Here is a 24,536-nt window from a genome sequence, read left to right on the forward strand (position 1 = left end):
AAAAACACGCTCAGAAAGTTAAAACGAAGAGAGGTACAGAAAAGCGTGCTATCCTTCTCAGCGCAAGTACTACCCCGTTCTTCTTGCCAATTTCACTGCCTTTGTCGTGCGCGGTGGACTGACGATGCTACGAGTATACGGTCTTGCTGCGTTGCATTGCGTTCAGTTTCATTCTGTGAGTTCGACAGCTATACTTGACTAAATGTTGTATTTTCGCCTTACGCGACTTGCTACATTTAGTCAAGTTTTGACTAAATGTTTTAACGTGGGGGAATCAAGACGAGGGTGTGGTGTATGTGTGTGTGTGTGTGTGCGTGTGTGTGTGTAGAGCGATTGAGAGTAAACTTCTGGACCGATCTTTATGAAATTTGACATGACAGTTCCTGGGTATGACATCCCCGGACGTTTTTTTCTTCTTTTTTCGATAAATGTCTTTGATGACGTCATATCCGGCTTTTTGTAAAAGTTGAGGCGGCACTGTCACACCCTCATTTTTCAATCAAATTGATTGAAAGTTTGGCCAAGCAATCTTCGACGAAGGCCGGACTTTGGTATTGCATTTCAGCTTGGTGGCTTAAAAATTAATTAATGACTTTGGTCATTAAAAATCTGAAAATTGTAATTAAAATTATTTTTTTTATAAAACGATCCAAATTTACGTTCATCTTATTCTTCATCATTTTCTTATTCCAAAAACATATAAATATGTTATATTCGGATTAAACACAAGGTCTGAAAATTAAAAATATAAAATTTTTATCAAAATCAAATTTCCGAAATCGATTTAAAAACACTTTCATCTTATTCCTTGTCGGTTCCTGATTCCAAAAACATATAGATATGATATGTTTGGATTAAAAAACACGCTCAGAAAGTTAAAACGAAGAGAGGTACAGAAAAGCGTGCTATCCTTCTCAGCGCAACTACTACCCCGCTCTTCTTGTCAATTTCACTGCCTTTGCCATGAGCGGTGGACTGACGATGCTACGAGTATACGCTCTTGCTGAAAAACTGTATTGCGTTCAGTTTCATTCTGTGAGTTCGACAGCTTGACTAAATGTTGTATTTTCGCCTTACGCGACTTGTTTTATATTTAAATTGTGTTCATTGTTGTTGTTGTCGTTGTTGTTGTTGTTTAATATCTTGCTCTTTGCGAATTGTGATAATGTGAGTTAGAAGAAAACCGGCACGGTTGGCCTTGTGGTAAGGCGTCCACCCCGTGATCGGGAGGTCGTGGGTTCGAACCCAGGCCCGGTCATACCTAAGACTTTAAAATTGAAAATCTAGTGGCTGCTCCGCCTGGCGTCTGGCATTATGGGGTTAGTGCTAGGACTGGTTGGTCCGGTGTCAGAATAATGTGACTGGGTGAGACATGAAGCCTGTGCTGCGACTTCTGTCTTGTGTGTAGCGCACGTTATATGTCAAAGCAGCACCGCCCTGATATGGCCCTTCGTGGTCGGCTGGGCGTTAAGCAAACAAACAAACAAACAAACAAGTTAGAAGAAAGGAAATTTCCAAAAATAAATATGTTTAATAACATACACACTTACAAAACGATATTGCACAAAAACATAAAATTATAACGATTAAAGGCACAGTCCGCTTCCCGTAACCCATCACAGACACTGCCAGTCTTTTACACACAGAACATACACCATTTCATTTAAACACTCACCGCTTGAGAACATATTAGGTGCCCTCTGTAAAGAGCGAGCAATTTTCAAAGAATTCATTTTTGCGTGGTTTATCTAACCCCTGAGCCATCGTGGACCCGTGTGATCCACTTTCCTGTTTTTCACAATTTTGTCGTCAAAGTGTGATTTCAATACGACACGCTGTATCTGCAATAGCACGTTATTGTGTACCTCTGCTTCTAAAACACAATAAACGGCTGCGAGTCACACGAACTTATTGGCACCGGTTGTATTCCAACAAGCAAGCACTATGCAGAACATTCGTCTGCTACAGGAAACACGTTTTGCGTGACACGCTTCCGGGCTTTTCTTTTTTCAAACTTTCAAAACTTCGAGTTGTACTGATCTTGTCTTGATGAAAAAAGAATTCTTTTATGATTTAAGAATGTTTGCGAAACAAGCTGTCAATTTTTTATTTAGATTTTAAAAGTTAGGTCTAGCGCCAAAACGCGCCGCCCGATTGTCTGATCAGACAATCCGGCTCGCCACGCAAAAGCAAATTCTTTGAAAATTGCTCGCTCTTTACGTGGGGCACCTAGGATGTTCTCAAGCGGTGAGTGTTTAAACGAAAGGGTGTTTGTACTGTGTGTAAAAGCCTGACAGTATCTGTGATGGTTTACGGGAGGCTTACTGTGCCTTTAAACATTAGATTAGACATTGCATGGGTATCCTAATCCAATGCAGTGTACAGAGGCGGATCTAAAAATGAGCTTATGTGTTTTCTGCACAGAACTGGAATCTGTTGTGAATATTGTCGAAATTGTTAAGAATTTTGATTCATAACAGAATTTCAAATTCCAAATGTGACCCTCCACCACGAAATGAGTCGCATGTCACCTCGCGCGGTTCTGCGCTAGGCTTAATATAAGTCCGGGGAGTATATGGTAACAGTGGGAGGATCACCTTAGTCACAGGCTTATAACTCAAACAGTTTTTGCTCTTTTCTAAAACGGTTTTCACCACTGGGTAGAGCATAAAAAACTCTTAGGAAAATGTAAAAATATGAAAATCATGCAAAGGTGATTTCGTGGTGGAGGGTCACAAATAGTCTGGGTGTTGATTTTAGGTATGCGTCCAAGCGGAGAAGTCTTCAGTGGAACTATTTGGTTTGTTTCAGGCGTGTCGCTGGTGTTGGTGGGTATTCTGGGTTTGGCCATCATCTTCATGTTCGCGCTGGTGGCCTTCGCGTTTTTCCGTGCGTACCTTGATAGCGACAATGGCCGACAGTGCAGGACAGTCTACGAGTGTTTTGTCACTGTCATGCACCATGGCTTTGTGGAAGGCATGTATACGGTGAGTATAAGGATAAGGATACGGATAAGATTCATATAGTATATATAGTCACGAGAGGCGAGTACAGTCACGAGAGTTGTCTTTATACTGCATGACTGAAAGACATGCTGCCGGCCACACATTGACATTTTTCAGAAAATTGTACAACAACGATTTAGAATAGAAAAATATAACGTCTTAATTAGTAGCAGTATTCAACAATTGTATGCTGAATGGAACCATGATATGGCACATCTTTGATTGATCCTGGTGTTTTTTGGTCTCCTATTATGAATGCCTTCTCTGTCATAACAAGCCATTTTTGAGTTGAACCTGTATTCAATAACTATAACTCAGGCCACCATCATCTCTCTCTCTCTCTCTCTCTCTCTCTCTCTCTCTCTCTCTCTCTCTCTCTCTCTCTCTCTCTCTCTCTCTCTCTCTCTTAAATTTAAGCATATTGTATGTACGTGCCTATGTATATTTGTAAACAGGTGTTTATCTATATTTAAAAAATTTTAAAAATCAAAAAAATTGGGAATGTTCATATGGCTAAATCCAAACATAGTCCCCAGCCCCTCACAAAAACATACATAAATACATCATTCTGTACACAATTCTAAATCACACAATAATAATACACATCGAAATATACGCATACACTTTATGTTTCAACTAACGTAATGCCAAGTCAAACAATTCTACAAATCAAAATATAAAACTAATACAATTCACACAGTTTTCAATGCATATCCATAAATTTCAAAATATATAGCACACAAGTAAACATATTCATTATATATAAGAATAATTATTATTAACCTCTGAACGGGTAGGTTTTTGTACGGTAAATCTATAGTTTCTCGGTAAGCTCTTTGACTTGTGCTGATTGCGTTTTACCCATCAACTGTATTTCATGTCTGTGTCTGTGTCTGTGTCAGCCTGTCTGTCTGTCTCTCTCTCTCTCTTTGTGTGAAGGTGTGTATATTTGTGTGTGCGTGAGTGCGTGCGCGCGCGCGCGCGCGCGCGAGTGTGTGTTTTGCTGTTGTATATTACCGTGAGCTTTGTGAGGAGGGGTGATCAATAAGTTTTTATAATTGTTATCATTATTTTTATTATCATGTGGACAGACATTCGAACAAGAGCTTAATGGCCTGTCCTTCGTAACGACCATATCCCTCGCAGCTTTCGACCTTATCTTCTTCATCCTCATCACCACCATCGGCCTCAACATCATCTTCGGTATCATCGTCGACACCTTCTCTGAGCTGAGAGACTCCAAGGTGAGTGACGCAGGGTTCTCACACGTTGGGAAATGTTTGGAAGGTTTTGGAAAATGAAAGGGTCCTTTTCTTAGTATGAACAGTTTAAGACAAGTGAATGGTAGTTTTCATTAAAAAAAATCCAGAAACAAAGAGACTGCAAACGTTCCAAAAATTAGAATAAAAAAACAAGAAAGGTAAGTTGTTGGAACGTTTGTTATTGACAAAACAATACGTTACAGTCACACATTTATCGATCGTACGGTTGGGTCGATATATTTGAGACTGTAACGTATTGTTTTATCAATAACAAACGTTTACACAACTTACCTTTATTGTTTTTCGATTCTGGTAGTTTACCTACTTGAGAAGGTTTTGAAAAATGAAAGGGTCCTTTTCAAAGTTTGAACAGTTTAAGAAAATTGAATAGTCGTTTTCATAGTTGAAAAGGTTTTTGAAAATAAAGGAGTTCTTTTCTAGGTTTGAACAGTTTTGGAAAATGAATTGGTAGTTTTCATTGTTTAGGAAAAACTAAAGTGGCATTTCCCAGATTTTAGAACATCCAAAGGTGACTTTTCAAATTGGGAGAGTCTGGGAAAGTAGAAGAGTTGTTTTCCCAGGCGAGAGTTTCGGAAAATTAAAGAGTGGTTTTCCAAGATGGGATCATTTGAAAAACTTAAAGAGACGTTTTCAGCTTAAACATTTTTATGTTAAAATGGATAGGATATTGTCCAAGTTCGGAAAGCTTTGAAAATTTGAAGTGTGGTTTTCAAGTTAGAAAAGTTTTGGAAGCATGAAAGGTTATTTTTCAAGGTTTTGGAAGCATGAAAGGGTAGTTTTTAAGGTTTTGGAAGCATGAAAGGTTATTTTTCAAGGTTTTGGAAGCATGAAAGGTTATTTTTCAAGGTTTTGGAAGCATGAAAGGTTATTTTTCAAGGTTTTGGAAGCATGAAAGGTTATTTTTCAAGGTTTTGGAAGCATGAAAGGTTATTTTTCAAGGTTTTGGAAGTGTGGGAAAATAAAAGAAACGCCTTCCAGGTTGGGAAAGTGTGCAAACAACTGAAAGGTTATTTTTAAATTTGAGAAAGTTTTTGAAAATTAAAGGGGCATTTTCAGGTTTCAGGAACACCCAAGGGTGTTTTCCAAATAGGGAGAATCTCGAAAATTTAAAGAGCCGTTTTTTAAGTCCGAGGCTTTTGAAAATTCAAGCGTTGTAACTTGTTTCGCAGACCACTTGAAATCATCAGGTTGACTCCAAGGATGACACTCCAGTTGTGAAAACCGTGTTGAAAATTTAAATTCAATTACATGATTCAAAAACAGAGGGTTTCATGTAAGACTAATCTCGACTCATTTTGTTTGTGTCCCTTTTTTCAGTGGCAAATTGACAATGATATGAAGAACAACTGCTTCATCTGCAGTCGTGAGAGCTATGACTTTGAGAAGGAAGCTGCTGTAAGTATTAATGAAGAAGGTCCCAAGCATTACTAATAAATGATGCTCATTTTTCTAAATAACCACCATATATGCAGGGCTCTCTCTCTCTCTCTCTCTCTCTCTCTCTCTCTCTCTCTCTCTCTCTCTCTCTCTCTCTCTCTCTCTCTCTCTCGTTGCAATATCAACACTACATTTTGTATGATTGAACAAGCGATGACCAGTTTGTGTATGTGTTGTGTGTGTATGGGGTGTGTGTGTGTGTCTATATGTGTGTGGGGGGGTACGTACGGACGTGCGTGCGTGCGTGTTTGTCTGTGTCTGTGTCTGTGTGTGTCTATAATGTGTGTGTGTCTGTATGTGTGTGTGGGTATGTACGGACGTGCGTGCGTGTATGTGTGTCTGTGTCTGTAAAGCATGTTGTTTCCATAATGTGCCCCACTGCTGACGAACAAAAACAGACTTCAAAGTAACGTTGTATAAAACATCCGCGTGCATGTGTGTTTCACAGGGATTTGAGAGCCATGTGAAACACGAACACAACCAATGGGCCTACCTGTTTTTCTTCATCCACCTCGACGAAACACGACCCAACGACTACTCTGCTCTGGAGCTCCATGTTCACAGACTGGTAAAGAATTCCATTATTACTGACAGCCTGACATGAAAGTATTGAAAGCAAGTCGCATGAAGTACCTTCTGTGTGCATGGGCGCACGAGAAAATGTCTGGATTCGTGAATTGATTTAGAGCATATGACGTCAAATATGACAACAGAAAAAAAAATAGATTGTGTCTCAAAGACCCTTCTTTATAGGTCGAAGTGCAAGTTGTTTTTCTTTAATTTTTTTATAAGCGTGCGTTAATTTTGTATGGAAAGGAGTGTTTTTTCTCTCTCAAGAAATGCGAATAACAAAACAGTGCATATCGTTGTAAAGTACGAGGCTGTTACATTTACACAGCCCACTTTTGCTTGCCTGTTCTGTATGAGTTTCAAAGCATTTGCAGAGCCTGCCAAAAATTAATGTTATTCATATGAACGTCACCAGGTCGAGCGCGCCTGCACTGCTGAAGATTTGTTTTGTTATTGCAGCTGAAGAGTAACAATCAAGACTTCTTTCCTCTCAACCGTGCGCTGAGTCTGGATGCTCAAGAAGACAGCAGCGAACGGAAACTGGAAACTCTCATGTCTCAAGTGGAGTACCTCGTGGCCAAAATGAAGGAGGAGGTACAGAGCTTGCATTGGCAATTTTGTATTATATTATACGTTATTTGATTTTTGACCAAAATACAGTGGTCGCCGGTTAATATGACCGCGGTTAATATGACCAGCCGCGTATTATGACCAATTTTACCCGGTCCGGAATTGTCCTTCTTTGTTATGTATTAGAAAAAGCCGCTTAATATGACCACAACGCCGCTTAATATGGCCACATTGTTTCGAGAAAATGGCAACAAGTTCACATCTTTTTCAGTTTGAAATCACTCGGGGGGGGAAAAAATACATACGATTTTTTGAAAAAGGCAAAAAGGCGTGCGATATTTTCTTTCTTTTTCGTGAATGAAACTAAAGTGATCAGTGATCAGTGCTCAGTGATCTCTAATGTCGCGATCATTATTCTCTCTCTTTTTTTCCCCGAGACTGAGCGTCATAAAAAAGGCAAAAAAGCGTGCGATCTTTTCATTATTTCCCGTGAATAAATCTGAAGTGATCACGAACATTATTCTCTCTCTTTTTGGCAAACAGGGCACGAGCCAACCAATCTTTCAGTCTGATTCAAGAGGAAACAATGTCGAAACGAAAACGCCAAGATCGGACAGCCGAGGAAAAGCTAGAACGATTTTTTTAAGTCGTTTTCTCTAACATCGGTTAATATGACCAGCCGCTTATTATGACCATTTTATCCCGGTCCCAAAGTGGTCATATTAACCGGCGACCACTGTATAACATTTTACACAGATCGAGACAGTCAGTGTTCCTCCAAGAACGCGCCAACGGTCGAGGTGAATAATGACTGTCGAGATCTGTGTGAAATGCCATATGTTGGTCACAAATACAAACAGCTTTTATGTATCGATCGATTTTAGTTAGAATTGCTCTTACTTTTTACCATTGAACGCACACAAACATGCAGTCTTTTGTAGTCTCGGCTATCCGCCTAAATATGAGGTTTTGTCGGACTCTGACGTCACATAGCTCAAAGAAGGAAATTCCAATGTTCAATCTTACATTGTACACTGCATTGTATGTGTGTTGTATTGTTTTGTATTGTATTTTGTATTTGTTGTTATTTTGTATTGCCTTGTATTGTACGTATTGTGTTACGCTGTTGAGTACCTGTGGCTAAAATAAAGGAGTATATAGGTACAGGGTTTGCATTGTCCGTTGTGTAAATTTTAGTATTGTATTGAACTGGATTGGATTAGATTGGTTTGGGTTGAACTACATTAGGTTGGTTACGTCAAATATACGCGAAACAGATAACCAACGCTCCCACAGATTCTTCTAACATGGTCCTCTGGGCGACATTTAATATGTTCTTACTCATGGGCAGGCCTGAAATAAGTCATACTGTTTGCTGTAGTGTACTCTTGTTATGGTGGTCAGGTCTTTGATATTCTAATTATTATTTTACATTTGCAATAAAAGAATGAAGATCGTGTCGTTTCTTTGGCATTCTGCAATACAAGGCATGAGATGATGATGATGATGACGAGGAGGAGATGATGATGATGATGATGATGATGATGATGATTGTAATGATGATGATGATGATGCTTTGTTTGCAGGAAGCGGATAAGGAGAGAGAGAAGGAGAAACAACGGCAACAGGAGTGGGAAACCAAGCACAAGCTGGCAACCAAATAATCAGCATGTCAGGATTCTCTTACTTTGACCAGCTTATGATAATCACCAATATGAATAGTTGTTTCCTGTGTTGTTTTTTCTTCTTCTTTTTTTTCCATATTTTTCATTTTTAAAACTCCGGTAAATAAAGTATAAAGAATGAAAGAATAATGGACAATTTGAAATGGTCAAACATACAAACAACAACACAAGCAAACAGACAATCAAGAAATAACATCCCTGCCTTAGTATTAATTGAAACTGATCACGAGTGATAATCTGTGTATTCGTATCATACTCTGTTCGTGTCGATATTATTTCATAAAGCACTGCAACACGGTGACCTAGTGGTAAGGCGTCCGCCCAGTGAGCGGGAGGTCGTGGGTTCGAACCCCGGCCGGGTCATACCTAAAACTTTAAAATTGGCAATCTAGTGGCTGCTCCGCCTGGCGTCTGGCATTATGGGGTTAGTGCTAGGACTGGTTGGTCCGGTGTCAGAATAATGTGACTGGGTGAGACATGAAGCCTGTGCTGCGACTTCTGTCTTGTGTGTGGCGCACGTTAAATGTCAAAGCAGCACCGCCCTGATATCACCCTTTGTGGCGGACTGTTAAGCAAACAAACAAACAAACAAATTTCATAAAGCAAACATGTGTTTCTCTGCTTGGCAAAATGTATGTATATCTATGTGTTACTCTTCTTTGTTTATTCACTTGCAGTTGTTTTTAATGACCGATATTCGGTATTTCGTTAACATGTTAAGTACATGTATTCTAAGACGCATTACAGTTACAATGTTGCTCTCAATTTGTTTTTTCAAATCGCTGTGTGATAAAACATTCTACTAAATTGTATTCATCTTACCACCTAAAAGATGTTTCATATTATTTCCTCATCGCTTCTTGAGCCTATTTATTAACTTATGTCAAATTGTGAAATCCTTAATGGTTACGAGTGATTGTTTTATATATATTTTAGCTACACCGGTTTCTTGGTTTTGTTGTCTCAGTATTTTTTATACATTAACAAATGCTTTCTTCATAATTTGGCACGGTGATCGTTTTGTATTAATGCCATTTTTTCTTTACTAATTTTGTTGTGTACAGAATCTTGAAATACACTTATGTGTTCAATGATATATTTTTATACTTTCGTTTTATTAAAGGTACTGAACTTGTCAAATCCAGGTGCACGGAGCCCTTGGGGCTTTTAGTCATACCTCAGGCAGCTATCCGTTAGAAGAACTACCAAGTTTCATTGACTTGCACCCAAAGAGTCAAGAACTGCGATTTTTTTACGAATTAATTTCGTACTCGGACTCGGCTGGTCTTGGCCTATTTTTGGATCTAAATTTAGATCAGGTAGATCACCACATGCATATCATGCACAACTGAAAAGACACGTCTCTAGCAAATTATGTCAGACGTCATCATGAGTTTGTGTAAAACAAAATGGAGGCCGGAATCACTCAGTTGAATCGAACTCCGACCAAACACCACGTAATAACTAGGTTAATTGGGTTTGTTTTACTACCATAGGAGGAATTTTGAACTGTAAATGCACTCAGTTGCAACAAAACGCAAAACGAAGGCTGTGAGCTGCACTGTGCCTTTAAATGAACTGACTTGGTAAGTGTATAAAATAAAGGATTTCTGTTATCTGCTTAACAAACCCAAGTATAAATCATGTTGAAACAAGAGTATATATAACAAGTGCAACGTGTTGTAAATATAATGGTTATTAATTTCTTGACGTGTCATGATATACATTTGTATTTTTTGTAACGTTTTAAATACTCTCTGCAGAAACTTAACTATTGTTTGACTGAACCCTACATGTTTTTATGATAAACAGTATAGAGCATGTTATAAACTGTTTATCTGGCTTTGGGTCTGTCTCATTCAAATCCTCGTATCCATTGTGGAGACATTTTGATTGTGTTATCCACTGTGTGCTAGGACTGTTCGCTTTGTATCTTAATCTCACAGCTTTAACTTAATATCAGTTGTTTCGAACATGGAAAAGAAAGTATCTGGACTTTAGGATGGCAAACAGCTAGGGATTCCCTTGTGTTGAGGTATTATCTTTGTGACTACGACTATCACGCTGGATGTACTATAACTTGGTACAACACGTTTTATCACTTTTTTATGTTCTTCATGGAGAAAAATGACTTTTTTGTGTTTTTTTTTAAATGAGTATCAATTGTGTTTTAAATTTGCTGCTGAAACATCGACTGTATGAATCCTTTTTGGATTTGTTTTTGTACACTCAAGTATGACACGGACCTTATAACACATTTCAAAATGTCGGGGCCCGATCTGTGACCAGACCGTGACACATGAATGTGTGTATGCTTGCAGGACTAAGTAACAAAGGAGTAGCTTTGTCTCCTGCAAAAAGCTCATAAAGTATACTTGTCCTTTAAATCTGCACTCAAACAATGTGTGTCAGCTTTGATTATTGGCATCAGTTCTTAACTTCTATCTTTTGATTGCCATAGACGTACCTCATTGTCTGAAAACACGACAGGGTAAACAGACCTATGTGCCTTGTTTTGGATTGATTGAACTTCTTTGTAAGTTTACATATTCTTTACTTATATTAGTGCAGTTTTCCTGAAACCTCTGATAGTTGTAAAGTGATATATTTTGACAAAGTAGATCTACTGCTTATATAAAACATTGTCAACTTGAGATCTCATATAGTAACAAGCACATTCCATGCATCTTTGTTGGGAAATCCTCTGATAAGTACTGAATTACAATACGTATTTATCATGTTTGTATTATATATTTGCTGGACAATGTCTGTAATGAATTGTTATTCATTACTTTTTTCATTTTGTTTTCATCTTTTATATCTGTTTGTTTTTTCTTTGTTTTACTTTGTTATTGTTGTTGCTGATTTTGTTGTGTATGTTTAGAAGGGTAATGTCTTTGCACTGAAATAATGATTTGTTAATGGTATCATACAATGCTTGTTTGTTAAGATATGTGCTTTTTCATTACTTGTTTGTATTGTTTTCGTTGTTGATGTTTTTGTTGTTCATTTTTGCCCCTCATTTCTCTTTCTGTTGTCCAGTGTTATTTTGCAATTTACTTTCGTTTGAAATTTAGAATTTATTAAACAATGGTTTTTTGAAGTTTTTAAAAACTTTGTTGTAAGTTTTTAGGACTGACGATGAATTAAATTGCAAGCCTTTCATTAACTGTACAGAACAAATGCTTGCAAATGATTCAATAGTAGTAATGATTGGAAAAATCGTAGCTATTATCCCACGACTTTCTGCTAGGGAGGCCAGCGTCTCATCATCCACTCTGCCATTGTGCCCGTTATAGTGCGATAAATTTGGATAAATGTGACCCTCCACCACGGAATGAGTCGCATGTCACCTTTGCACGATATTCATATGTTTACATTTTCCTAAAGAGTTGTTTATGCTCTATCCAGTGGTGAAAACCGTTTTAGAAACGAGCGAAAACTGTTTGAGTTATAAGCCTGTGACTAAGGTGACCCTCACACTGTTACCAGACACTCCCCGGACTTATATTAAGCCTAGCGCAGAACCGCGCGAGGTGACATGCGACTCATTTCGTGGTGAAGGGTCACAAATATGAAGATGTTTAATTTCTAGTTGGTCTTCGTGGAAAGGGAGGTATCTTTAGCTTAAGCTTTCATCAAGCAGGTACATGGTTTTCACTGCTATTTTCATGAGATTATTGTTTGAACAAAGGCATCGTTATGAAAATATTGAATACAGTGTGTGAAATTACCCACTATATGATGCCGTTATTTTTGTTGTAATGAAAAGATTGATTACAGTATTGTGTCCATGTCAAATTATTCATATGTAATTACGTTATTTTTGTGTGTGACGAAAACATTGTATAAAGTATTGTGTCTATGTCAAATTACACATTAACGTCGTTATTTTTTTAAATGACTATACTAACCATTGACAGTGCTGTATTATTTTCATTTCTGTTCAGAGGAGACGCGTATTTTGATTGTACATATACTTGTACATTCCCTGATTATTGCTGTTACCCTTTTATAACGACTTTATGAACAATTGACGGTGTCGTGTTGTAAAGGCTGTTGTGAACGTAATTGTAATCTTCTTTTTTTTTTACATTTATTACTTTCTTTTTCTCTTTCTTCTTCTTCTGCGTTCGTGGGCTGAAACTCCCACGTACACACGTGTTTTTGCACGAGTGGAATTTTACGTGTATGACCGTTTTTACCCCGCCATTTTTTCTCTTTAAAACTGGAAGGGCTTAATGACTCTCAATAGGTTCGAACTTTGGGATTATTATACGCTTATCCGTGACCTGTGCTTGGCACATGCTTGAAAGCCAACTACACTCATTTGTGTGTCCAGCATTAACATTTACATATATATACGATTGAACAACCAATTTAATTCTGACTGTGAATAAACCGAGCTCGCTTTTCATTTGTTTGTGTACTTCTCGCACATGTACTTAAATATTTCGTTGAATTATTTCGTTGAATTTTATTACACAAAGAACAAAACACAAATGATATTTTTTTTCTTTCTGCCGTTCTGTTTCAAGGTTTAATAATGGAAAAGACTGCTGCTTATATTCAAACAATTTTCGGAATAAAATCGAAGCATCTCTTCTTTTCAGTGGAGAGAGTGTGCGTGTGTGTGTGTGTGTGTGTGTGTGTGTGTGTGTGTGTGTGTGTGTGTGTTCGTGCGCGCGCCTCTGTCATGTCTGCCCAGTGTTTTTGCGCGCAAGTGTATGTGTTTTGTCTATCTGTATCAGTGTCATGAATACCAACTAAACATATGTAATAATGCAATATCTGTTCAGGTATTTTCTGCCGACAGGATAGTATAGTCTTTGTTGATTTAGAAACTGTCTGCCTAGTGCAAAGGATGCCCATCTGAGCTTGCACACACACACACACACACACACACACACACACACACACACACACACACACACACACACACACACACACACTTGCCTTCACACCTTTAAGTTCCATCACATGTCTCTGAAAAATACGGGGCGGCAACAAAAAAGACACTTTGAAATGACGTCAGTGACACTATCAGCAGCAGTAAGCCAACGCATGCAAATAAGGACAAACCAGTATTTGTAATAAAGGCGCGTAAAGTGAAATCACTACATTAAGACAATCTGTGCATTTTGCACAATGAAACCAAACACTCTTCATTTTTCTCACAAATACCAGTATAGCCTATTTACTGTATTGTATTGTAAATATAAGCTACTCATAAAAAGTTAAGTACCACTATGAGAAAACAGGTGCTCAATAAAATCAGTTCGCTACTGTTATTTATTTCTCAGTCAAACCAAATTGTTAAGAATTCGTGTTCAGCTGTAAGTGGGCGATGTTGTGTTAGTGGGAAAATTGCACGGGATTCTCTACTACTGAGCTTGGTAGCAAAAGAAAAAGCGGAAACTTGCGAAAAAGGACCTCGTTTTGGACCGTTCAGCCCGAACACATTGCACAAGCCACATGGAAAAACCATTATGCACGTGCAAGCACTGCTGTTTATGTGTGAGATGCTTTTTGAGAAGACATTCCACAAGTATTAGGCATTATCTGACAATGCCTCCACGACGAAAATTGAACGAGGTTGAGAGGGGACGAGCTGTTGCATGGTTCCAAGATGGTGTCCCCAAGCGAGAAGTGGCCAGGCGACTTCACGTGTCCATCTCGGTCATTGTCAAACTGATTCAACGTTTCACAGCCACTGGGAGGGTCCAGGAAAGACGCAGACCTGGGCGACAAAAGAAGACAACTCCACGTGAAGATCGTCTCATTGAACGACCAGCCTTTCAAACAAGAACAGCCTCTTCCAGCATTATTCGAAGGCAGCTGAGGGTGGCTACTAACACCAACATCAGCCAGCAGACCATACGGAATCGCCTTCATGGGTTTAACCTCCGTTCTCGTCGCCCAGCTGTACGGCCACGCTTAACTCATGCCCATAGGGCAGCACGCCGCGCCTTCTGCAGACGTCACGTGAGGTGGACACGTCAGCAATGGTCCCAGGTCCTGTTCAGTGATGAATCACGCTTCACCCTGAACCACAACGACGACCGAAAAGGTGGCCTTTGGTGGAGGTTCTGTAATGGTCTGGGGGGCCTTCACCACAGAACACCCTTGTTTCATGTACAGGATAACCTGACTGGCCTCCGATACCGGGATGAGATCCTTCGACCGCTGGCTGTGTCTACATTGCAGCAGATGGGACCGCAGGCTGTCTACCAGGATGACAACGCTCGCCCCCACAGGACAAGGGTGGTCAACGACCTCCTGCAGCAGTCTGGAGTCAACAGAATGGAGTGGCCAGCATGCAGTCCCGATCTCAACCCGATTGAGAACCTCTGGGATGAGTTGGATCGCAAAGTGAGGAGCAACCACCCCCCTCCCAGGGATGTCCAGCACCTCTACCAGATGCTGCAGGCTGAGTGGCAGGCGCTTCCACAGAGGATCTTCACCACCCTGGTCAACTCTATGAGGACTCGCTGCGTCGAGTGCCAGAACAGCCAGGGCGGTTACACGCATTACTGAACTTTTGGGAGCATCTGAATGCCATGTCTTGTGATTTCAACGACTTTGTGAAATTAAATTTCGATACGCACACACTTCGATAAAATGTACAGACCAAACGATTGCTTGAAATTGAAGGAAATGTTGTATCGTTATCACTAAAGCATTGAATTAAACGTTTGCCAAATACCAACGCATTGGCTTTCTTATTTGGAAAGTTCTGAATTTGTGTGCAAGTGATCCTTAACTTTTTGTGAGTAGTGTATATGTGACAACAATACATACATACATAAATAAGAAAAAGAATGAACGAACGAACAAAGGAAGGGAGGAACATGAAAGAACGCACGAAGAAACAATTAATGAATTAAATACTGAATCTAATTATATTAACGTAATAAATAGGTTTCACAGAATTTACAGTCGAAATATTCATCTGCAGATAATGATATAAAATAAATTATTGTTTTTCCTTTGAAGATTTGAACTGTCTGCGTGTTTGAAGACTCCCAATATTTTCTTTTCGAATATTTTGATAATAGTCCCATCAGAATTTTCAGTATTTCGTACAGATATGTTGCAGTCGTTGCAATAAAGAAAACCAACAAAGATAGATTGCGGACTTAATTTTGACAGGCAGTCCAAACGGGCTTTGCTTCTGCAGTTGGTATTGCTGGTACATGATCAGAAACCTTGCTTAAACAAATGTATATGTCGTGCCATATTCACGGAATTGCCGAATTCGCGGAATCGGCAACATTTTTGCCGATTTTGCGTAATCGGCAAAACGCTGCCCAATGCGTGAAATCGGCAGCGTTTTGCCGAAATCGCGCAAAGGCTTCTAAAATTTGACCATTTTGCGAAATCGGCAGCCACCTTTTGGTTTTAAAGTACTCAAAAGCCTGGGATATCATCACACTTAGACAACTAGATACTCCAATGGATAGATATCGCAATAATCGATAAGTTATGGCAAGTTATTGCAGAAAGTGTAGTTTTCGTGCATTTTCGGAGTTATGCTCGACACAGACCAACATAGACCATACAAAACATAGTAGGGAGGTAAAGCAATGTTAATTCAATGTTCTGGTGACATAAAAAGTAACAGACTGGCTGTTTCTTTTGCGAAATGGGCAAATTTTAGAAGCCTTTCCGCATTTTCGGCAAAACGCTGCCGATTTCACGTAATGGGCATCGTTTTGCCGATTACGCGAAATCGGCAAAAATGGTGCCGATACCGCGAAATCGGCAATTCCGTGAATTCGGCACGACATATGTATATCAATTTTCGTCAGTAAGCTAGTGTTAGAAAGCAGCTCAGCGATCAACAGAATGACAGAAAATTGCCAGCGTACATTCTATCGCGTGCATGCTTACGATCAAGTACGATAATTGAAACCAGGTTTTTGTTTCTAATGACAGCTAAAGTCTAGTCAATAATAGCGGCCAAGGCCTGTTTGACTCAGCGGCACCCAGTCGCTTCTGGTGCAAGGGGGCCTATTCGTGAAGTGTCAACAACGTGTTGACACTGAGTCGGTTGTTTCCCTTTGACCCTGATAAATGGAAAAATAAAAGGTCAATAACCAGAACGCCTGGCACACTTACCTCCAACGTCAGTTGTAACTCATGTAAGTCCTTGCACCGAACTCGCTTGTTTAGGAGGTTTTGCATTTATGTATCACTGTTTTCTTTTCTTTACACAAACTTCAAGTTACTTCCCAACGAGACAATCAAAGTAAGCCTTCGCTGTTCTTGCATGTACCCGAAATAACAAACTGGCCGTAAATGGAAGTAAATGGAAAATTCCATTGTAGCTATTTTTGGAAATGGGAATACCCAACGCACTAGAATTACGTAGTACATTCGCAATTGATTTGAGAAGTTTATAAATATGATCACAGCGGTGAGACCGCATTTCTTGCTGAATCGTCGCTCTACTGCAAAGATTGCGTTGGTGTTGTGTCTTTTCGATTTTCACATCCTTGACTTTAGCGGAACAAAAGGCTTCAGGATTCAACATTTTTGCACGTGGTGCGTTCAGTTTCATTCTGTGAGTTCGACTGAGCTTGACTAAATGTTGTATTTTCGCCTTACGCGACTTGTTTTCTTTTATTTTCTGTTTTTGTTTGAATTAAACTGACGTGAAGCTTGTTTTCGATTTCTACTTTACTTTACATGGTTAACAGAAACGACTTTTTCTTCTGAAAAAAGTATTTCTAATAGTTTGTGTCTGTTTTTATGTTTTGCTGATTTTGGGGTGTGTGTTTTTTCCTACCAACAAAATAAAATACCATGTGGGTAGTTTTCTTTGTGCGTCAGATTGAGAAAAATATTCTATTTTTAATTTGTATTTTCCGTCAGTTAATCGAACGGAAGAATTAGAGTAGTGCTAGCCAGGAAACCCTTAAATGATTTGGATTTGTTCGGGGAAAGGAAGAAGAAGAGAAAAATACAACTGACTGAGAATAGAAAGACTGCTCATATCAGTATAACTATCGATTAACTCAAAGAGCCATATCAGTCAAGCCGCGCGGACATCTGCCATTAAGTGTCATCAAAATAAATCGCGAGTAGTACTGAATAACTCCTAGCAGGAGTCTGTTACTCTTAAACAGCTATCGAGGTTGGCGTTCCTGTTTGACAATAAAGTCAGTTTTTACGGAATTTAAGTCGTTATTTTCAAGGAGAACTCAATATCCTTCTTTAGCTTAAATTTACATCTTTATTCAAAATTCAAGCGTTCCGTCTGTGTTTATTTTCTAGGAAGAAGCAAAACCTAGGAATGGGTTCCGGTACGCACGGGGCGAGCGCCAACGGGTGCAGACAACTGTTACCTGTACCAGTAGAAGCGTTGGTGACGTGTGGAATTCCAAAAGACATCGTCTTGTCTGTGTACGACAGACTCGTCTCTGCACAGGCACCATACAGTCCCTCTCGTCGGAGCAGTGAATCCATAGATGACGCGACACATGGGTCTTCCTATGACGCAATTCATTCCGGAAATGACGTTTCACAAGACCCATCACGTGGTTCACTCAGTGACGTCAGTCAGCGCGTGAGTGACGCAACGGGAAGCCCGTCACATGACTTGCCTCCTTGCAACATCTACACTGGAAGTGATGCAACGAATGGTGGGTCATGTGACTCTATAAATAGAAACATTACGGCAACCATGCTTTTTCTGGCTGTGGAGGCCGCGTGGAGGTCAGAATGGAGAGGTCATTGGCAGGATCATCAGCTTGTTTTATCTCCTGTCAACGACCACCAAGAAAACATTGTAGGTCACTGGAATTTGGGAGATCTCCAAGACGATGGCGAAAAAAACAACGAACACACATCGTCAGATTCTGTTAGCGTTCAGCAGCAACAGACTGCCGCTGGTGACCACAGTGCTGAAATAGCTGACCCTGGTGTGTCTGCTACGACCAGTGTTGACATTTCAGAGGAAAACACAACAACATCAAGCGAAACTAGAACTGCTGTTGCCGAACCCACAGAGGGATCCATATCAACGTCAGATCTTACTCATACGCCAGCCATTTCACCAGCCTCAGTGGAAAATCCGACAGCAATGGGACATGTTCCATCACCTTCTTCAGCACCGACGGAAGACGTGATGGATATCACAGATGAGAAAAATCTGGTCAGAACAGAATCACACCAGACTGTGTCATCATTGACCACAAGCATTCCAGCGACAGAAGGTGTTCCAACACCAACGGATCAACCTCAAACGTCAACTTCGCTGTTACTATCACCAAGGAGAGACGTCCATGAATTTCCACCAGAAATACACAGTGCAGCAGCAGTGACAGCAACCAACTCTGCTTCCATGCCCACATCAACACCGACAACAGAACCGCAATCACCAACTACTACTACAGAAAGGGAAAGAAATCCCAGCATAAACAAATCAGGGGAGAGAAGACGTAAGCTGGAGCGGTTGCGGGCCCTGAGATCGGAGAACAAACGACTGAAAGCCAGACAGATGTGTCGTCATTGTCACGTGAGACCGGTGTCCTTGACCTTGCTCCCTTGCGGCCATTTTTGTTTTTGTCAGGAGTGCGGTTCGACCTTCACAGCTTGTCCTGTATGTCGTAAAACTATCCTTGCTGACGTCAGGACATTTGTGTCATAGAAACAGATGATGTCACCAAGTAAAACTGACCGCTGGACATCAACCCTGTGTACTTACAGGAAAAACAAAAACCACTGAAGCTGTATGGATTTTTGTTCTCTGGGCATGACTGTTTGAGATATCTTGAACACTTCTGTGATGAAGATTGTAAAAATGTAAATACTAATAATATTTGATACTTTGAGACTAAAATCAAACATCTGAACATTTATTTCATTGAAGTTATATATTTTCTGTATAAAACCCAGAAACTGTACGGATTTTCATTCTTTGGTCACGATTGTACATTTTACATATTTCTCGAACACTTATATATGTGATGAACTGTGTTACATTTGTCGATACTCATTGTGAATATTGTGATTGGTTTTGTTTGTTTGTTTGTTTGTTTTATGTTAAACAAAATTTTATTGCCATGATAAATCTGAAATGTGAACAATTTGACTTGTTTTTCTAGATTGATTTTGAAGTGGAAGACTGATGTAACGTTATTTAATTCAATGTTTGTGTTATTTATGCTTCTTTTGTCAATTGATTTTGATCACTGCAAAACATGTTTTGTTGACAATAGATGGATGCATGTGAAGCATTAAGTAAACATCAGTTGCCACTATTCACTTGAGGGAAGTGATCCATGGATGTTAGGTAGCTATTGTTTTCACTGTTGACTATTATACACACCATTTTTTAAAAGTGCCACTCGGTGTTCATACATCTGTTGATATGTTTTATACAACTATGTTATCGTAAACTGTTGATTTTACAATTATGATGCTCTGAATTTGTCCAAACAAACAATGTTGAGGCAATTTGCTTCAAGAAAACGTTATTTCAAATGTTTACTTCAATTTGTATTTATCAGTATTTGTTCATTGTGAATAAACGATGACAATCATCAAAGTTGAATCAAACGTGTGTTTTGTTCGTGTTCTGCAGCAGATGTTTCATGTTTCTTTGGTTGTTCATGTTTTCGTATTTTTGTTCATGTTTTTTATTTTTATTTTTTTTATTTGTTTGTTTGTTTGTCCGTTTGTTTGTCTGTTTGTTTGTCTGTTTGTTTATAATCAACTGCATGAGAAAGAATAGCAGCACAACTGATTCATTCAAGACAAATGCAACAAAACTCTAAATATGTCAACAAAGAACATGTAATATACTCCTGAAATGCAATGCACCTCTTTGTGACAGAAACACCACCAACAACAACAACAACAACAACAACAACAACAACAACAACAACTACAACACGAGAAGTAGAAAAACAGAGGAGTGACCATCATAATTGCAAATCAGATGGGATTCTTTAATTTAAGTGCCGTACAACCTATAACAAAGAATGACAACGAGTCACTGATCGAGCTTCATACCAACATTTCAACCTAAACGTCCGTGTTTTGCACAGATATGAAATACACTATAAAGAGCAGAATATTATTTCAGAGACGTTCTATTTGAAACAAACGAACCACACGGTTTAAGAACACTCAAGATACAGTATGTCTTTTTAACTTTTTTTGTTTTAATGACGCTTTTTTTTCTTTCAGAATACAATGTCAAAATAGACCTTCAGCAGTGTACCCAAAACCAAAATGATGCACTAAACTACATATAGGTAAAATTTCCACTGATCGCTCGTGTGTATGTCATTCATGTCGAAACAAGTGATAAGAATATGAAAGTGCTCACTTGAGGTTTTGCTGAAAGTGACGTCATTTGTCTCCTTAGGCACTATTGAGAGAAGTATTTTATGCTATTCGAGCCGTCAACGGAGATGTAGTTCTTACGTCCCTTGAGCGAAACACATTTTTCTGCACGGAACTATCAACAATGAAAGTCTTGGTTATAAACCTTATTTATTTCTCAAACAATATGAATAGATTATTTGATGAGCAAGGTTTCACGGGTGTAGACAGGTCAAGAGTCTGTCAGCCCCCAATCGCGGCAACAAGATATCACAATCTCTTGTGTGCATGTGTGTGGTTTTTTTTCTCTAGGCTGCAGATCAAAGAAAATTAATATTCGCCGACCAGATTTAAAGAGACAAAAGAATAGCTCATACGTAATAATACAACATTGCCATCTATTACGAAGCGCCAATCAGAAATGTGTCTTTGGTTTCGTTACATGCAATAAACGTACATATAAAATAAAACACGTTCCATCCACACACACAAACAATCACTGCTCCGTGTCCACAACAAAATCAACCACAAAATCACAATTCTGGTTTCCCCCCCAAAAAAAAACGTGTGGCCTTTACCTACCTTGCCGGGTCTATTAATTGTGCTTGGTCACGCGGTCCTGCAAGTCGTGATTCGAGAGATTGAGAAAATAAAATCCAGCAGGAGGCGCTGAGTTGCTCTAGTAAAACAAAGAATCACGCACGCACAGAGATGAGCACACAAACCCGAACATGCGCGCATTGGGAAGGCAAGTACTTTGGAATATATTTTCGTATATCCCATGACCTCCCTTCTTTGTCTCTGTTACTTCAGTATGGGTATATATGTTGTATTTTTATAGCTCAATAAATACATCATGGACTCCAAAAAATATATGATAGTGCAGATTCCGATTTGGGCAAAGGACTACTTTCCTCCCGACCTTTGACCTCGCGCCGAACAATGTGACACATTTGTATGAAGTTCTAAAATCGTATTGCACGGCTCAGAAAACCATATCAGTTGCACGCAAAAATGAATCTCAGAACTGATCTGATGTATGAGATGCAATAAGCAAAAGTTTCTTTCATTATGAAAGCAATGCAGGTCGAAAAAAACGAACATTCAACTTACAAGATAACCAGATGCTAGCGAACCAAAACAAAAACACGAGTACCCTCCCCTTGCATCGTTAGCAGACGACTTTTGAGAATCTGTCGGTAGTGTGTTTTGGTGTGCGCCTTCAGCTATCAAACATCGGCTGTTTCACGTGTTTTGCGAGCAAGTCTACTCTTTTGCCTGGCTCTGCAGTAAGTCCACATATTTTTCCGTAATCCAGTCATATTCCTTGAAAATGCAATCAACCGGCGGTGACAGACGTGTCGGTCGCGTTTTCCTCACACCGGGCCATACCAGTTTAAGTTCATCCATGCAAACACACTCGCAAAACAGTTTATCACGTAGATACATTTCAAATAGGGAGCAAATGGTTAAATCTAAACCTACATATTTGTTCCCTAAAATTTGCTTCTCTGTCAATAAGCCTAATTACACACGTTCGAGAAAAACAACGTGGAATCGATTCTGAATCGAGTAAGCCAAATGGGTCCCAAACCCGTTTCGCCCGTTCTGCCGACCTGAAACGCAAAACAAAAGAATTGTGCGCTTCAACTAAATTAATTTCTATTCGACTTCATTACTTTCTTGCAACTTATGAACCTTTACTTAAAGCTTTTAAATGGTCTGAAAGTAGTGTTACCGCGTACTTATCGATGCACTCATTCGTTTTATTTTTTCAGCGACGGTCACTTAGTTTAAGGTTGCAAAAGGGCTAAGTCTCGCTGGCAACAGTTTTACCCTGCACAGATCGCAACAGTGCCGCTAGTAGTCTACACTTTGTGTTTGATGGTAGAATGGGATATACAGATTACAACACTCGTGGTTTTTTATATGGCTTGTATTTCAGTCAAGACCCAGCGGGAATATCAATCGAGAGCCACTCGCCAGAGGCTCGTGTCTCCCGATGATATTCATCCGCTGGGTCTTGACTGAAATACAAGCCATATAAAAAACCACTCGTGTTGTAACCTATACGTATACATAACCAACCAGCGAAGCCCCCCCCCCCCCCCCCCCCTCCCTTTTTCTTTGCTGGTTGACTTTCACCAGCATCAATAATTTCTAACTTTCTCTTGAGAAAAAAATGATTGCGCATTGTGCGTTCCGCCTTGGCGACTGCGACTGAGGATGCAAAAATTAACAGGCAGTCAAAGCGAACACTTGCTTAAAGTTCAAGTGTTGCAATTATTCTGCACAGTAATTTAACATCCCACAAAGGAGAAATTTGAACGCACTAAATTTCGATTCAGGTGCTTGTCGAGCCCTTCCAGTCAGTCTGGATCACATCCGGTGCGAGCATTGCAAAATATATGTTGAGTGTTTTTTTCCTATATCCGAGGAAATAGTGTCAATGGAAATTATAAAAACTCCTTTCTTATAATCGGCGCCTTCTTATAAAGGAGTTTCTCTTATCCGGAGAATATTAAGTGGAAGAAAGAAAGCATTTGGCAGGAATATAACAAGTCATTTCTTGTAAATGATGTTTCTTACAAGCAATTTTCTGATAAATGGGTTCGACTGTGTGTGTGTGTGTGCGTGCGTGCGTGTGTGTGCGGCGTGCGTACGTGCGTGCGTGCGTGCGTGTGTGTGTGTGTGTGTTTGTGCGTGCGTGTGTGTGTGTGTGTGTGTGTGTGTGTGTGTGTGTGTGTGTGTGTGTGTGTGTGTGTGTGTGTTTAACATATAGTTACGGTAACTGTAGGAATGATATTTTGTTCAAGATTTGTCTCTGTTAATACGTGAGCCTTGAAGGCTTTGCCTCTTGTTTGCCATCCCTTCGCCCGATATCGCTAACCGAGTGAGCGTGGGGGTTCAGCCCATGAACGAAGAAGAAGACGACGAGTGTCATTTGAGTGTCATTTCATAGACAGACATTGACAGCTCAACGGCCAGTATAACACGAAATTTGTACTCCACGAAAAATTTACTCCGGAGTAAAAATTTCGTACGAAATTCTTACTCCGAGTACACCTTTCGTACGAGAAAAGAACTCCCCAAGGCACGAAACAATTACTCCCTCCACGAAATTTTTACTCCCCGTTTTGTTTACTTCCAGTAAAAATCTCGTACACAAAAATGGGATGCGGGCGAAGGGATAATGCCAATATGTGATCTCGCACAAGCGAATGTCGCGCTACCATCCCTCCACCCCTTCCACCACCAAGACTAACAGGGGACAAGGGAGCACAACTTTCGTACACCTGGCATGGGAAGTTAAATTGCTCGTGTTAGGGTGAAGTAATGTATTCGTTATTTATTCGTCAGGGGAGTAACATTTTTGTACGAAATGTTTACTCGGAACTCACCTGTCGTGGGGAGTAATTTTCTCGTGTAATGGGGGAGTACTTTTTTCGTAAAGGGAGTAACATTTTCGTACGAAATTTTTACTCCGGAGTAAAAAATCTCGTGGGAGTAATTTTCTCGTGTTACACCGGGAGAAATCATATTGACCATCACGGTGCTGGTCTAAATCAAACCCACGGACCACACATATAGACGTCTATCCACAGGTCATTGAAGCGGAACTCCTGTCCGGCACGGTGAGACGATCAATC

At 39.7% G+C, this 24,536-nt stretch overlaps 2 protein-coding genes across 3 annotated transcripts in view; both read left to right on the plus strand.

Moving 5' to 3' along the window:
• The window catches only part of LOC138945839 (inositol 1,4,5-trisphosphate-gated calcium channel ITPR3-like), a 183,155-nt gene extending 170,002 nt beyond the window's left edge, over positions 1-13,153 (plus strand). Inside the window, exons 67-72 of the mRNA XM_070317353.1 lie at positions 2,812-2,987; positions 4,097-4,249; positions 5,606-5,683; positions 6,174-6,293; positions 6,755-6,889; positions 8,452-13,153. Coding sequence (XP_070173454.1) covers positions 2,812-2,987; positions 4,097-4,249; positions 5,606-5,683; positions 6,174-6,293; positions 6,755-6,889; positions 8,452-8,529 — 740 coding nt within the window. The 3' untranslated portion in view covers positions 8,530-13,153. The remainder of the gene's footprint in view (positions 1-2,811; positions 2,988-4,096; positions 4,250-5,605; positions 5,684-6,173; positions 6,294-6,754; positions 6,890-8,451) is intronic.
• A 3,789-nt stretch (positions 13,154-16,942) lies between these two features.
• Positions 16,943-20,115, plus strand: LOC138945368 (serine-rich adhesin for platelets-like). Of its 2 annotated transcripts, none has more exons than XM_070316793.1 (2): positions 16,943-17,097; positions 17,830-20,115. In XM_070316793.1, the coding sequence occupies exons 1-2, from the start codon at positions 16,958-16,960 to the stop codon at positions 19,202-19,204; spliced, it is 1,515 nt and encodes a 504-aa protein (XP_070172894.1). In that variant the 5' UTR covers positions 16,943-16,957; the 3' UTR covers positions 19,205-20,115. The 2 variants fall into 2 exon arrangements, with proteins under 2 accessions (XP_070172894.1, XP_070172895.1); XM_070316794.1 differs by having other exon boundaries at positions 16,975-17,116.
• The last annotated feature ends 4,421 nt before the right edge of the window (positions 20,116-24,536 follow it).

This window comes from Littorina saxatilis, linkage group LG13 (genome assembly GCF_037325665.1).
Source record: "Littorina saxatilis isolate snail1 linkage group LG13, US_GU_Lsax_2.0, whole genome shotgun sequence".
NCBI classification, from domain to species: domain Eukaryota; kingdom Metazoa; phylum Mollusca; class Gastropoda; order Littorinimorpha; family Littorinidae; genus Littorina; species Littorina saxatilis.

What these genes read in the sequence shown, in the direction of transcription:
- LOC138945368 (XM_070316793.1), top strand. Translation starts at nt 16,958, where the DNA reads ATGATCACAGCGGTGAGACCGCATTTCTTGCTGAATCGTCGCTCTACT. An exon ending in ATTCAACATTTTTGCACGTG is followed by an intron (nt 17,098 to 17,829) that starts GTGCGTTCAGTT and finishes TTTATTTTCTAG; the next exon opens with GAAGAAGCAAAACCTAGGAA.